The sequence below is a fragment of the Dipteris shenzhenensis genome, chromosome 11 (assembly GCF_047967505.1).
Source record: "Dipteris shenzhenensis isolate YYH24624 ecotype China chromosome 11, Dip_SZ_1.0, whole genome shotgun sequence".
Lineage (NCBI taxonomy): Eukaryota > Viridiplantae > Streptophyta > Polypodiopsida > Gleicheniales > Dipteridaceae > Dipteris > Dipteris shenzhenensis.
In genome coordinates this window covers 37,417,450-37,432,020 of record NC_141606.1, presented here as the reverse complement: position 1 = coordinate 37,432,020, position 14,571 = coordinate 37,417,450, and the positions used below count along the sequence as shown (strand labels likewise).

At 39.1% G+C, this 14,571-nt stretch overlaps 1 protein-coding gene across 1 annotated transcript in view; it reads right to left on the bottom strand.

Annotated features, from left to right (window-relative positions):
* Positions 1 to 1,029: 1,029 nt before the first annotated feature.
* LOC147896981 (uncharacterized) overlaps positions 1,030 to 14,571 on the bottom strand; it is a 50,407-nt gene continuing 36,865 nt past the window's right edge. Inside the window, exon 5 of the mRNA XM_087381193.1 lies at positions 1,030 to 1,260. Coding sequence (XP_087237319.1) covers positions 1,048 to 1,260 — 213 coding nt within the window. The 3' untranslated portion in view covers positions 1,030 to 1,047. The remainder of the gene's footprint in view (positions 1,261 to 14,571) is intronic.

The window sequence follows — 14,571 nt, the reverse complement described above, 5'->3', positions numbered from 1 at the left end:
AAAGAAAGGAAATGTAGCATAATTCATATTTTTCCTTGTTTACTATTCCACTGCAACACCACATTCTCTTTGGTTATATTTGTGGCTCATCACTTCATCCATAATGTTAGCCAAAGAAGAGTGCTTGATGGATCTACAGGCACGAATTTCAAAAAGAGTTGTGCACTAAGCAAGGCTAATCATGTGAGGAAGCAAGACGTTATGTGAATGTGGTTGGTGCATGGGATCTCACATCACATAGCATTTAGCACATCATGGATTCCTAGCTAGATTTACTCTAAGAAGAATGTATAAACTATTGTGAGAAGGGTTGTGAGTATTGAGGTTTCTTATGAAGCTTAGGTTAATCTATTTCATACACAACAATGCACAAGAATGTAATTACAAAGTAGAATATAATGAGGTCCAAAGAGCATCAATATTGATATAGGTCTAGAATATTAATGTACCATTTATTTATCAAAGTAAGATGTACATATATCTTACGACATTAAGACATTACATCTCTATCCTAGAGTCAAACAATGGACATAGGATAGTTATATTATTATAATTTTTATAAATAACTTTTATAAATTTACATGGTGCCATTTGGTAAACGTTGGTGTTATACATCTATTTCAAAGTTAAGGAAGATAAAGGATGTTATCATTTTTTTTCGACTTGGGATGTTGAAAATTATTCTCTTTATTAACATAGACCATGATCATTTATTACACAATGTACATGTAGAGTTTAAAGACATGTAAACATTTCATTTCAAGAAACTTGTAGTTGTTCATCCATCATTTTCACATACCTCAATTATAACTTAAAGTTCCATTCAAATATAAGGTCATATTTTTAAAAATCTTCCTTTTGTACAAACTCTTAATCAGTAATTCCAAAGAAAAAATATTTATATGAGAATCAAAATTTACTTATGATTCTAATAAAAATTAGCATTTCCCATAAATGCATTGGAACGATGATGCATCACTTCCTCTTTTCAAGCTTGCTTCAAAAATACTAGACTTGTAAAGGGTGATTTATTGTTTTCTCGAGTTATCATGCCTTAAGAAGATTCAAGGTAGTGCTATCTAGTTGTTTTTTATAACAAAGAGCCATAATTTTCTCTACTGATGCAAAAGAATAAGTACTTTGTGATCTAAATCCAAGTGTATCTCCACCTTGGACATCTTCAATAAGCCAAATTTTATCACGAACATGTCGTATTGTTAAGCTTGGTATCAAAAGCTGGCCCCTGCAAGTTATTTCAACCTACAATTCATGCACAAGGTTTCCTCATTAGAAATGTGAGTATCTTTGTATAAATAAAAATTATGACAAGCATAAAGGGATAAATATTCTCTTAAGAAGAATTTTAGAACATTTAAAAAACACCTTCTATTGAACCCACATGCTATGATTACATATTTATGAGTGAACCCCCCAAGAATTAAGGGATAGAAATACGGCTTTGCATGTGTAAACTATGAGGAACAATTCATATTTTCTCATAAATAGTGTTTGTCATGAGATGAATACTTATTGTCAAGTAAAAGTAGCACTTTTACTCTTCCTTGTGATACAAATGGATTAATATGTAATGTTGATACACTCCTAACTAGTCTTAGCCTATTTTTGTGCTTTCAGCCTGATATTATTGAAATGCTTTTGTAGGTTAGATTCTATTAAATTTAGCTTTGTATGAAATGCAAGTAAAGTAATTCTATGCACATAGTTGTGATAGAACATTTTATATTTCCCACATGCATGCATACTATAAATCATGTGATGTTTCTTTTGTTGCTCCTTATATATTTGAAAATAACCTCTATATAGATTTTGTGCATCACTATTTTTCATATGTGTGCTGTGCAATAAAAGCTAGTAATGCCGTATGCTATTTGACTTTTTTGGTTATAAACAAGAAAAGCTAGAAATATGAAGGTAACTAGTGATTAAATTTATTTTGGTATCTTGAATTGGGTTTAAAAATTAAGGGAATTTTTAAGTAGACACAAGTATCATTTTGTATCATCTAGTAATAAGAACAAGCAAAGAACTTTAAAACTGAAATAGATCAACTTTCAAACTACTAATCATCATCACTGAAGGCTTTTGTTTGAGTCTCAAATCTTTTTAAAATTACTAAATTTCTCTTGATAATAGCTAAATATAGTGTCAAAAGGACATAAATTGTAATGAAACAATTCATAATACATTTTTCAACAATCCAATAGTTGATTAGTATGTCTACATACATAAATCTTAAAATGAATATGAAGATAGCTAGCTACTTATAATATTGTAGGCTTGTTATTATGCCTTTTTTGTGCAATATATATCTTTAAAATATGATGAAGATGTTGTAAGACTAAATTTTTATCTTATTATTATTTAGAATCTCGAGAATAATATGGTATTATGTAGAGGAAGATATAATAGACTTGATTTGAATGTGAAAACAACAAAAGGTATTAATATAACTTAGTATGGTTAAGGATATTTTCAATACCCACCCTCGAGATATGTAATCATATGATTTTGGGTTCAACATAATGGGCTTTCAATCCAATAAATTCAAAAACACTTACATACAAAAGGACTTAATTCTTAAAATTGTGAAAGCTAATTTTTTAATAAAAGGAAGGGAATGTACTACTCATATGTAATTAGGAGTATCGGTATTACCTCTTGAACATATATTATATATAGGTTTCTCTAGTAGTGCAACCCTTGAATACTCACCTAGTTAGCAATAGGGCATACCCATCCTATACACTCACACGTGGTTAAAGTTAGGTCCTCTTAGAGAAGCTCAAATCATATAATAGGAATTCAATAGATATATAACTATACCATAAGGGCCTCATAAATTAGGTTAATTGGACATGTGGCACCCCATATATAAAGGAATATGTAAGCTTCCAATTTTTCATGTGGATAAAGCTACCCACTATTTCATACTACAACAATAAATCAACAAGGAATATCTCCTCTTTCGTAATAGAACATAGTATATAATGTGTAAAATATTCATAAGTACATTACTGCTAAGGCATTCGCCTCACAAAATCACTCATCAATAATTAGGCTTTATATTCATCTTGAAATTATAGTTTGATCCAGGTCTAAACTATGTAGATGATGATACTGCCAAGGCACATAATAATGATAACTATATAAAGATAAATACAACATGATTAATCAACCATTTATAAATCAATAAGGTGATGCTAGGATAAATAGCTAAATCAATATAATGCTTTATTGAGCAACCAAATAGAGCACGTAGATAAGCATATGATCTTTAGCATGTATACAATCCAGAACCACAAGCTTATGGATTGCATAGTAAAGAAATAAAACACTAAAATGTGTGCTCCCACCATGTAATGTGATCACAAAAAATTAAATCACAAAATATATTATATAAGCGAAAAGGAAGTGAATATTAGGTGGTGATAAGTGGAAGGAAAGGAATGAGTATGGCGATGATATGTGGCAAGGGGGCATCCCCTTTAGCACTAGAACTAGCAACATGATTCTTTCTAAAGGAGAAAGCTACCAGCTAAATTTTGTGTCATGTACAAAGTGAGTATCATCATAATGTGTAGCAATAGAATGGCTTTTTCGGGATAAAAGCAATGACATCATGCATTTAATGGGCAAATACTATCGATTTCTATTTACTTCTATGGGACTATATACTCAAGGGGCTGAGTCAATAATATGTGTGACTATCACGTGAGTTTTGTTCTCACATTTTCACTTACAAAAGGGTGCCATAAAAAGGATTTTGAAAAAGTTTTATAGATTAAATAGGAAAAGGGTGCATTTTATTAATGAAAAAATCACAATTAAGGGGTTTTACAAACATTCGTTGAGCACACACAACTTTTTTTTTTTTTGGGTGAGGGGCTGGGGTGTGGGGCATTTCCAACATGAGAAGAGACATAAGAGAAAGCTTATTGCTTTTGTTCTAGCACATAAAGGAGTATAAATAAGAACCAAGTTATCTATGCTCTTCATTTGCAAGAGATGATATTCATAAAATAAGACGATGGTTAGAGAAACATCTATCAATGGATCCTAATTACTTTGGGTAATTTCATCAAAACCTTCCTACTCCATATGGTTTCACCTTCTAGGAAATATAGTCGAGCTCATGCACCATTGAATTCCTATGTTTCTAAATAATTCTTGTAACATTGGCCTAGGAAAAAATCCTAGTCCATTGTACATTGTTCAACTTAAGGAGGTAGAGCATTTGGCAGAACTACAATGCCTCATGAGTAGAGCAAAAGCTGGCACAGACGTGGAGATGTCTGTTAGTCCCATCGATGTTAGTGTCAGTGTGGTGCATGTCACTTGGTAATTAAGTCCCGAGTCTTTTTTCTCCTGTGGGAACAGTGATGTGGCCTCCATGTGGCATTATTTAATGCACTCACCCTATGGTTTCACTTTTCCGGTGGTCAATTTACCCGATCTTAGATTAGAAAGCCTTGAGATCGGATAGTGGAGATCTCATTTCCACCGACCATGGCCCTTGACGATCACCAAAGAGACCACCAAGAGGGGGAAGACTAGAGAGATAAATGAAGAATGGGAAGGAAGTCCAAGCTAGGGGATGACAAACGGCAGTCACAATCCATTTTGGCTTGGGGTTCTTGATCCATGTGTTGAGGAACCATCTCAACATGATGTATTTGATATTGTGCATAGCACTAACACATAGAGTGCTATAAAGGAAAGGGTTAGATGCCCTGACCCTAACCCTAAAAGGGTTTGTATACATTCTACATTTTCAACTAAATCTAGTGTACATTTAGTCATTTGGGGTGTGCTCTCTAGCTATGCCCTCTCTCCTCATCTCAACTCTTCTCCTCTCCTCTCTTCATATATTGTCATGGTGTTAGAGATCCCTTGTCTTCCGCTGAGGCATTGTGATTCGTATGAGTCTGAGAGAGATTGAAAGATTGAGAGTTCTCTTGAGTGATCATGAGTTCCTTCCATTCACTTCCGTAGAGAGAATTTTGTCCATTGAAAGAAAATTTTCATTCATTCTTGATTGAGATAATACTAGCACTGAGAGAGAGAGTTTCTATTCTTTGATTTAGAGATTATAGTTCATTGAGAGATTGTGAGTGATCTCTGAGAGAGAGAGAAATTCATAGGCTTTTGTGTTCTCTCAGAGGTTGTGTGTAGGGAGGTTCTCTTTCCCACCATCAACCTTGATTCATCAAAGAACTTCTATGAACGCATTCTGAAAATCCTTGTGAACCTGTTGGAAGGTCTTTTGGGCTTCGAATTGTGCCTTATAACCTTTCGAGACTGGTGCTTGCATCTTTAGACTGAGAGTGACACCTTGCCAATTATTATTCTAGGCCTATGGACACAGTTGTCTATCCACATCAACAAGTCTTATCCACATTGCCACATCATCATTGCACAGTCCCTTCGTTCACATGCGGTTTCACATCATCACATTTCCTAAAACTCGGTGCTCCACAGTTCAGTGAGCAAACTTCATAGTGTTCAGAGGTATTGATCGATTGATTAGTGGGGGCAGATTGCACATGATTTGATTTCACACACATATACCATCATTGTAAAGCCTATTTGGCTATTTTCTGGCATAGTGCACTTTATTCAAGCCTTGTAACGCCTCTTGGCTATTCCCGGCATCATTTGCCACACCTTTGTAATAGATTGGACTATATATTATAGTTCTATCTTCATCGACAATTCAAATTTCACTTGACATAGTCAGTGTTTTGTAGTTGATATAGACAGTGATTTCACAGACACTTTGAGTAAATTTCTTGCACCATGTCTACGCCTAACAACCTTAATTTGGAGGCGTGTGCTAAGTTAGACAACTCCAATTACGGCACATGGATATACCAAATGGAGACTATTCTTGTACTTCAAGAAAAATGGGAGTATGTTGATGGATCTACACCTAGACCATTGGATGATCTAGCAAACAGTAGCTCTACTCCACTTGTTGCCATAGCACCAGGATCTACAATGGCACCTATTGCACCAGTGTCCACCCTATAGTAGATCCTACCATTGCACGACTACAAGCAGAATGGGACAAGAAAGACAAATATGGATATCATTTGATCAAGCAGAATGTACAAGATGTCATGATGATAAGACAACTCAACACAGTCAAGACATCAAAACAAGCATGGGATATGTTCGCAGCTCTTTATGAGTCCAAGAACACTTCCAGGATTCTCACACTGAGAAACCAAATCAACTAGAGTTTCTGCAATAGCAGTGAAACCGGTCATGCTTATGTACTTTGGATCAAGGATTACAACAATCAACTTGCAGTAGTAGGAGAGACTATGAATCCAGCAAAAATGGTTCAAGTCATCCTAAATGGACTGGGAGAGTATACGAGAATCTAGTCCAGAGTATTGCCATCCAATGGCAAATTTCAACACTTCAATAGCTACAATCAGTGTTACTTAGTGAAGAACTCCGGACTCAATCCATTCATGCACACAAAGGTCATTCCAATGATTAAGCATTCAAAGCTTCAGATAGAAGCAGAGGCAGAGGTGGATCATTTCAGCGAAGTGGTCATCATCAACAACAAAGTCAGCATCAAAGCTAGAATCAGCATCAGTATCATCCTCAACAACATTAGCATTAGTAAAGAGGAAATCATTCCAATCGAGGAAGATTCCAAGGATGAGGGAATCCATCCACCAACGTGTCCAACATTCAGTGCAACTACTATCATAAGTTTGGACACTATGAAAGAGATTGCTGCTGCAAGAAGCAGTACGACGAAGGAGGTCAATCCAATAGCAATTGAGGGAATTTTTGAGGAAGAGGAAATCATCGTGGTGGACATTCAAGTCACAATTGTTATGCCAATGAACCCGAGAATATGTTCCTTGCAAGCGAGGATATGCAGAAGACTAAAACAGTGTATCTTGACATAGATTGCAATTCAAAAGGGGAATGCAATTATCAAGTCAACCAAGTAGATTAGGATCCTTGGTACATCGATAGCGGTGCATCATCTCATATGACAAAGCATCATGAATGGTTCACAGAGATGAAACCATTAGAAGGACAAAAGAATGTCATCTACATGGCAGACAACACACCGCATCCAGTTCAAGGCATCCAGTTCAAGGGAAATGCATTGTCCCCTTGACATTGTCCCTATCAACAATTTCACTAGTACAAAAGGATTGGTGAAAGATGCACTCTATGTTTCGAAACTCAGCAAGAACCTCTCATTAGTTGGTCAAATGACGGAACACAACTATTGAGTCATCTTTGATGGAGATGAATGCACTATCAGATCCAAAGGATATTAGCTAGAAGGAAAAGCAGTCAAGGAAGGATGCTTGTTTAGAATGCTAGCTTTAGTAACAGATTTGCATTCCATGTCAACACAACTGCAACAGATGCCACTTTTTGTAAGAGTTATGGACATGTCAATTTCAAAATCTTGATAGAGCTCAAAAATCAAAATATGGCAATTGGAATTCTGAAACTTTAGTTTCTTGGAAAATTTTGTGAAGCATGCTGTTTGGTAAACAAAAGCGAACCAATTTCGGGAGTAGCACCTCTTGAGCTAAAGGTATTCTAGATTTGATTCACACTGATGTAGGGGGGTATGCCCAAACCTGTAGTATCAATGGTTCACTTTACTGTTTGACTTTCATCGGCAAGGGGTGCAATAGGACAGGGCAGCTCAGGAGAGAGAGTCGGTCAAGAGAGAGGTTGGTTGGGCTACTTGGAGGCAACCAGTTCTTCTATAGGGTAGGCCTAAGGGATGGGTCCTTGCCTTGAAGTGTGGGCCAACGGTCCTAGAAATGAGAACCCCACGGGGGCATTTGTATGTAGACAAGAGGTCAAGGCCTAGTTGGCCTATTTGGGTCGGCCAGAAGCACCCTGGCTGGTTGGTTTTTTGGAGCAGGCCCTAGGCCTATAAAAGGGGTCCATCCAACCCCCACAAATCATAATTTGCGGCAGCATTTGAGGGAGTAGAAGGAGCAGCAGACCAGCAACCTATGAGCTTACATCCAGGAGGACATAGAGGTTGCAGAGTTGCAGGCCTAGCTCAACAAAGGTGCTACCCACCTAGGCGAATACATAGGTAGTAAGGTGGAGAAGAATATTTTGGACAGAGAGTCTACTATGCTCGACGTGGAGCACGCAGACTCAGAGTTCTAGAGGAGACTAGTAGATAGAGAAGAACCTTTGGTAAGATCAGAGGACCATGCCATTAGTGGGACTCTGGATCTCTCTCTTTTATTGTGTCCATAGTTTTGGATGAAAATATATTGTTCTGGCAGATTCTATATCTGGTTATGTCTATTGTCTATTTCCTGATCTACACATCTATGTGATGCACATTAAGTAAACAAGTTTGTGATTCCATACCACCCCTCACACACTGTGTGAGCTCCTGGGCTATTCTATTAGTCTTCCGCTATGCGTACCCTCTGTTGGGTGATTTCTAACACTGCATTCGCGGGGCGGTTTGTTACGGTATTTGGTTGACTAGGAGCTAGTTGGTATTTAAAGAAGACCCGATTGTCGTGAGATGTGAAAGCTTGATCCGTATTGCTGTGAAGACCTGTTTGTCAGATCTGGCTTAGTTAGTGTGCAAAACTGATGAGGTAGTAGGTGGGGCTCTCGGTGACATTTCTATGTATCTGATATAGCTCCATCCCCTTTACAGGGTGACCCCTCTCTGCTCATGAGCATAGGCCTTGGGTTTTATGCCCATTTTTTGTATCTACTCTTTTTTTCTAGGGTCTGAACCCAGTAATAAAATTCGGCTTTTTATTTTTTATTTTTTTAAAACAATGATGCCAATAAACATGTCATATTTGGAAGAAGTAATGCCACATCTCATGGTTTGTTACAATAGTGCCAACCATCCCATATTCTGGATGAGAATCTTGGTAGATTGGGCAATCATAATTTTAGTCCGCATGACTGCCTATCTTTACGTGAACAAAGGCTAAATGAAAAAAGGGTCCATGATAGGGATGTGGTGTTCAAGTTTTGAAGGTTGTATTGGCTCCATGTCATGCTTTCATTCATGTTCCCAGTCTGAAGAGGAACCTCATTTCTGTTAGTCTGAAGAGGACCTTTTGAAATAATAACTAAATAGATAATTCCCCAACGCCAAGGCAACTTGAACCAGTTTGTTGCCCAAGAGCAAGAACAGGCAATGCTTGTAGTAGGAAAGGGCAATAACCTCACTACTGGGAAACTTTGGCACCGGTGGATGGCTGGTCGGGGAAGGGGAGAGGGGGCAGAGAGCTCGTGTAGAGTTGCCGAGATGCGGCATCGCAACGGTGTAAGGGAGATGAGAGGGTGCAAATTTTGTATTGAAAGAATTTGATAGATCTGCATGGAAGGAAAGCAATCTCAAGATCCATTTGTCAGATCTTAGACTAGAGTAAGTCGACGTTTGGCACTTGTTCATTCGACTAACGTTTGCTCCATCCTGTTCCAAGTCGTGGAGGAACGAAATGTATCCTCATTCCTAAAGGCTGAGATCTAATGATTTATCTATTGAGTATAGTCTGATGTGTTCTCGAGATCCATGAATGTTAATAAGACCATGGCTGAACGTCAAACGGGTCACTGCATTCTCTCAAACAGCTAAGGTGAGTTTTGCTCAGGAGCTTTCAATGACTATTATTTTCGCGCATTAGAGGATATCTCACAATGCATGCTATTCAATGAAGGTGAAGCCATTATGACCAGTTAGATGTCTTCCACTGTTGTCTTGGAGCAGGTTCCCATGCAACGGAGAAGCAAGGGAGACCCGTGGAAATCTCCGAGCAAAGCAAAATATGCTTTGTCCCCATGGTGACCGGTATTTTGTAACAACAAAATCTCGAAAATGTGAGCGCTCTAAAATTAGCAAGCGCAGGTGCTACAGACCATGGTAGCGCATTAACTATGGACCTAAATTTGGAGAAAACTCGCGAGTAGGATTTTTGGGGTGCCAAAGGGTGCCCTTTGGCACCCCTTAGAATGGGCGATATTCTCCGGTTGGCTGGAGATTTTGAGTGACGTCAAATGTTCCGAATAGTGGAGAGAGCAGGCTCATGGGAATGTGCTCTTAGGGCTAGCAAAGAGTGTTAATGACAAACGCACGGAACTATGGTCCAGGGACAAAATTTCATGGGCCGAAGCCTAGAAGAACCATGGTAGTATGGCCAGGACAAGGTCCTGACATCACACATGTCTGTGTCTTCGGTTGCAAAGCTTACATCCTTGTGCCAGAGGAGAAAAGACAAAGCATCAGTTGAATGCATATTCCTCGGGTATTCTCATGATACCAAAGGGGTACAGATTGTATAATGACTCTACTTCCAAAAGTTTGGCTAGCAGCCGTGATGTTATATTTGAGAAAGACAATCATCATTCTGTGTCGGAATCAAAGGATAGAAGATATGTTACATGAGATACCGAGCTGGCTGTCAATGCTCAGCATGACGAAAGGCTACCACAAGAAGAAAATTTGCAAGTTTGAGATCTCCTTCTATCCGTGCCCAACCAACATGATAGCATCGTCTTGCAACAATTTTTCAGGGTTATGTATCTGATTGTAGAGAAACGAGACTAAGAAGTGTACAAGCCCTCAGCTTGCCAGCCACTCAAATTAGTATCGAACCATTAGTAAACGTTCTTGCGAACGGAGTGAAGAAAATGGCTGAAAATTCCTGAGCTAAGCATGGGAACATCTCTGGAACGATAGGGAGTTCATTTAATGTCCCAAAATTCAATCTTCAAATTCTTTGCAAGGGAATCGAGATTGGCTCAAAATTCTCTCTCCCCCTATTCTCAAGGCAAACTCCACCAAAATCCCTGAAAATGTTAACCTTGAAGATAGGGAACTCCTCTACAACCGATGCAGGAGGTGGATTTTTTGGAAATATCCTATTCTTTTCCTATCAAAAATAGGGCATACATCCTCTATGTGGGAATGCCCTCTTACCAAGCACTTGCATCCTCGAACGCACACAAATGAATTGAAGACATGAAAGATAAACGAATGAGGCCAATCAAAGAAAATGGTACTTAGATCCTGATCGATCATGGCAGACGAGCAATCAAGTCCTTAGTAAGTGTGTGAAGATAGTGGGAGAGAGGGAAGGAGTCTCACTTGCAGCTTTCTCACATACACAATGCGGGAATACACACAAAGGTGGAGGGTGAAAACAGTTTTCCTCTTCTTGTTGTGAAAGCCAAAAGAACTCTAGTACAAAGAAATAGAAGAACCCTATATGTGGGTCTCAAACCAAACTCAACTAACTAAGGTGGCATACTAACTGAACCACGAACTAGTGTAGATAAGGATAGATGTCATTCAGCTATTATTCGTGGGCGGTGTACCAACTGCATCTGTAGCTAACAAGTCGGTGACATAAATGCACAATGGTCACCTTGGCATATCGCGAGTGGAGTTCGATATCTCAACACTCCCCCTCAAGCTCAATCCCAATTCCTGCACACCAAGCAGGTCTCTGAACTTGTGCAGCTTCTCAGCGCCCAATGCCTTCGTGAATATGTCAGCTATCTGATCCTCTGTGCTGACATAAACTAGATCAATAAGACCTAGTAAAACCTTCTCCCGCACATGGTGATAATGCACCTCAATGTGCTTTGTTCTAGCATGATAGACTGGGTTATTTGCCAAGTGTATACTGCTCATGTTGTCACAATAAATGACAACTGGCCCATCTGTAGACTGATGCATATCTTAGAGTAGCTTATGCAACCAAGCTACCTCACATGCAACCATTGCTGCACCCCTGTACTCAGCCTCTGTGCTCGACAAGGCAACTGTAGGATGTTTCTTGCTGCTCCAAGTGACTGCAGCACTCCCAAAAGAGAACACATATCCACTGGTAGATCGTCTATCAGAAATACTACCAGCCTAATCAGCATCAGTGTATCCATGCAACTGTATCTGAACCCCAGCCTCATAAAATAGTCCATACTGCAATGTGGACTTCACATACCTGAGTATGCGTCTAGCCGCATCCAAATGCGGTTTCCTTGGAGCCTGCATAAACTGACTTACCAACCCAACAACATAGCTCAAATCTGGCCTGGTAATAGTCATGTAAATCAAACTTCCTACTATGTGTCTGTACATAGTAGGGTCTTCCAGAAGCTCACCTGCATCTGCGCTCAGCTTCACATTCTGCTCCAAAGGAACTGAAATAGGCTTACAGCCTGTCATCCCATATTTGGATAGCATGTCCAGTCCATACTGCCTCTGCAAGAGCTGTATCCCACTTGGTGATCTAATCACCTCAATGCCCAAGAAATAACGCAGCTCTCTCAAATCCTTCATCTCAAACTTCTGCCTCAATAGCATTTATCCTTCATCACTATCACCTGTGATGATCAAATCATCAACATAAATGACAAGCAGCATAATCCCTTTCTCTGTTTTTCTCACATAGAGTGAGAAATCTGCCTTGGAAATCTGAAAGCCAATAGTGACAAGATACTGTCCTATCTTGTCAGACCATGCTCTAGGTGCTTGCTTCAAGCCAGACAAGGCTTTCTTCAACCTCTGCAAACAAACTCAAGATGAATAGCATGAACATAACCTGCTGGCTGCTCCATAAAGACCTCTTCTTGCAAATCACCATGCAAGAAGGCATTCTTTACATCCATCTGATGTAAAGACCATCCCTTTGATGCAGCCATAGCAATGGCTGCTCTTACGGTTGCCATCCTTGCAACCGGGCTGAAAGTTTCTTCATAATCAATGCCATATGTCTGTGCATACCCCTTGACAACTAATCTTGCCTTGTATCTATCCAAAGAACCATCTGCATTGTGCTTGATCTTATAAACCCACTTACAGCCAATTGCATTCTTGTCTTTAGGCAAAGGCACCAATTCCCATGTAGCATTTGCATCCAAGGCATCCATTTCTTCATCCATGGCTTTCTCCCATTTTTCATTTCCCATGGCTTGCTCAAAAGAAGTGGGTTCTGGTTCCTATATCACTTTGACCATATAGGCATAGTGAATGGCTGTAAATCCATCATATTTCAGCCTATCCATAGGATACCTAACCCTGGTAGACCTGCGCAAAATAGGCTCACTTCCACGTGCTCTGAAAACATCCCTGGTCTTCCTTACTCCAAGTGTAACAACAGAAGGAATACCCAACTCATCATCAATGCTCTGCTCTGAGCCACTGGATTCACCATCCACATAAGAGTGACTTGCATTCACATCAAACATGGGCTGATCTACCTTCTCTTTTCCTTTTCGTGATACCTGCATACCACTCTCTGCATTGCTTTGAGGAGATTCTCCTGATCTCAATCTGCCTGTCCATGGCGAAGTATGTGAACCACTACTAGACGACACTGCAGGTCCACTGATATTTTGTGATTGCTGCTGTGAATTCTGTGCAGCATTACCATTTTGTGCATCTACATCAACCATCACATTTACTGGTTTATACCAGCTGCTCATCTCATCAAAAACAACATCTCTGCTCATTGTAAACTTACGAGTAGAAGGGTTATGGCATCTATACCCTTTCTGCTGCAGAGAATAACCAATAAAGATGCACTTCTCAGCTTTTGGATCCAACTTGGACCTCAATTCATCTGGCACATGGACATAGGCAATGCAACCAAAAATTTTCAAATGAGAAATATCTGGTTTCCTACCAGTATACATCTCCTCTGGCGTCATGCCATGTATTGCTGTAGAGGGAGTCCTGCTCATTATATAAACTGCTGTAGCAACTTCTTCAGCCCAATAATAATCTGGTAGATCTTTTTCATTTAGCATAGCCCGAGATACCTCTCCAATATGCCTGTTTTTCCTTTCTGCAATTCCATTTTGCTATGGGGTATGACTACATGAATATTGCTGCTTTATACCATGCTCCTGCAAGAACCTTGCAAACTCATTTGAGAGGTACTCTCCCCCTCCATCTGACCTTAGGCATTTTATTTGCAAGCCTGTTTCTTTTTCAACCATAGCTTTGAAAGCTTTGAAGTGCCTAAACACTTCACTTTTCTTTTTCATAAAATACACCCAAAGTTTTCTGCTGAAGTCATCAATAAATGTGACAAAATAGTGACAGCCACCAATAGATGCAGCTTTAGTAGTCCACACATCAGAGTGGATTAATTCCAATGGCTTTTTACTCTCTTGAACATGCCTTGGAAAAGGTTTCCTTGCCTGTTTCCCAAATTGACAGGCTTCACAAACCTTGTGCATTTCTGCAACCTTGAATTTAGGCAATCTTGCAACAATATTTTGGGCTTGCATTGATTTAAGTCACTATATATTAACATGACCAATGCGTTTGTGCCAGATATCAATATCTGCAACTACACCGGTCCCATGTGCAAACATTGCTGCACTCAATTCAGGCATGTCCGCATCCAACGTAAACATCTTGCCCTTCTTCTTTCCTTTTGCTATCAAGCGACCATTATTTTTCATATCCTCAACAAAGCATCCATGAGGATTAAATCTGACCTGCAAGCCCTGCTCAACCATTTGACCAACAGAAACCAGGTTCTTGGT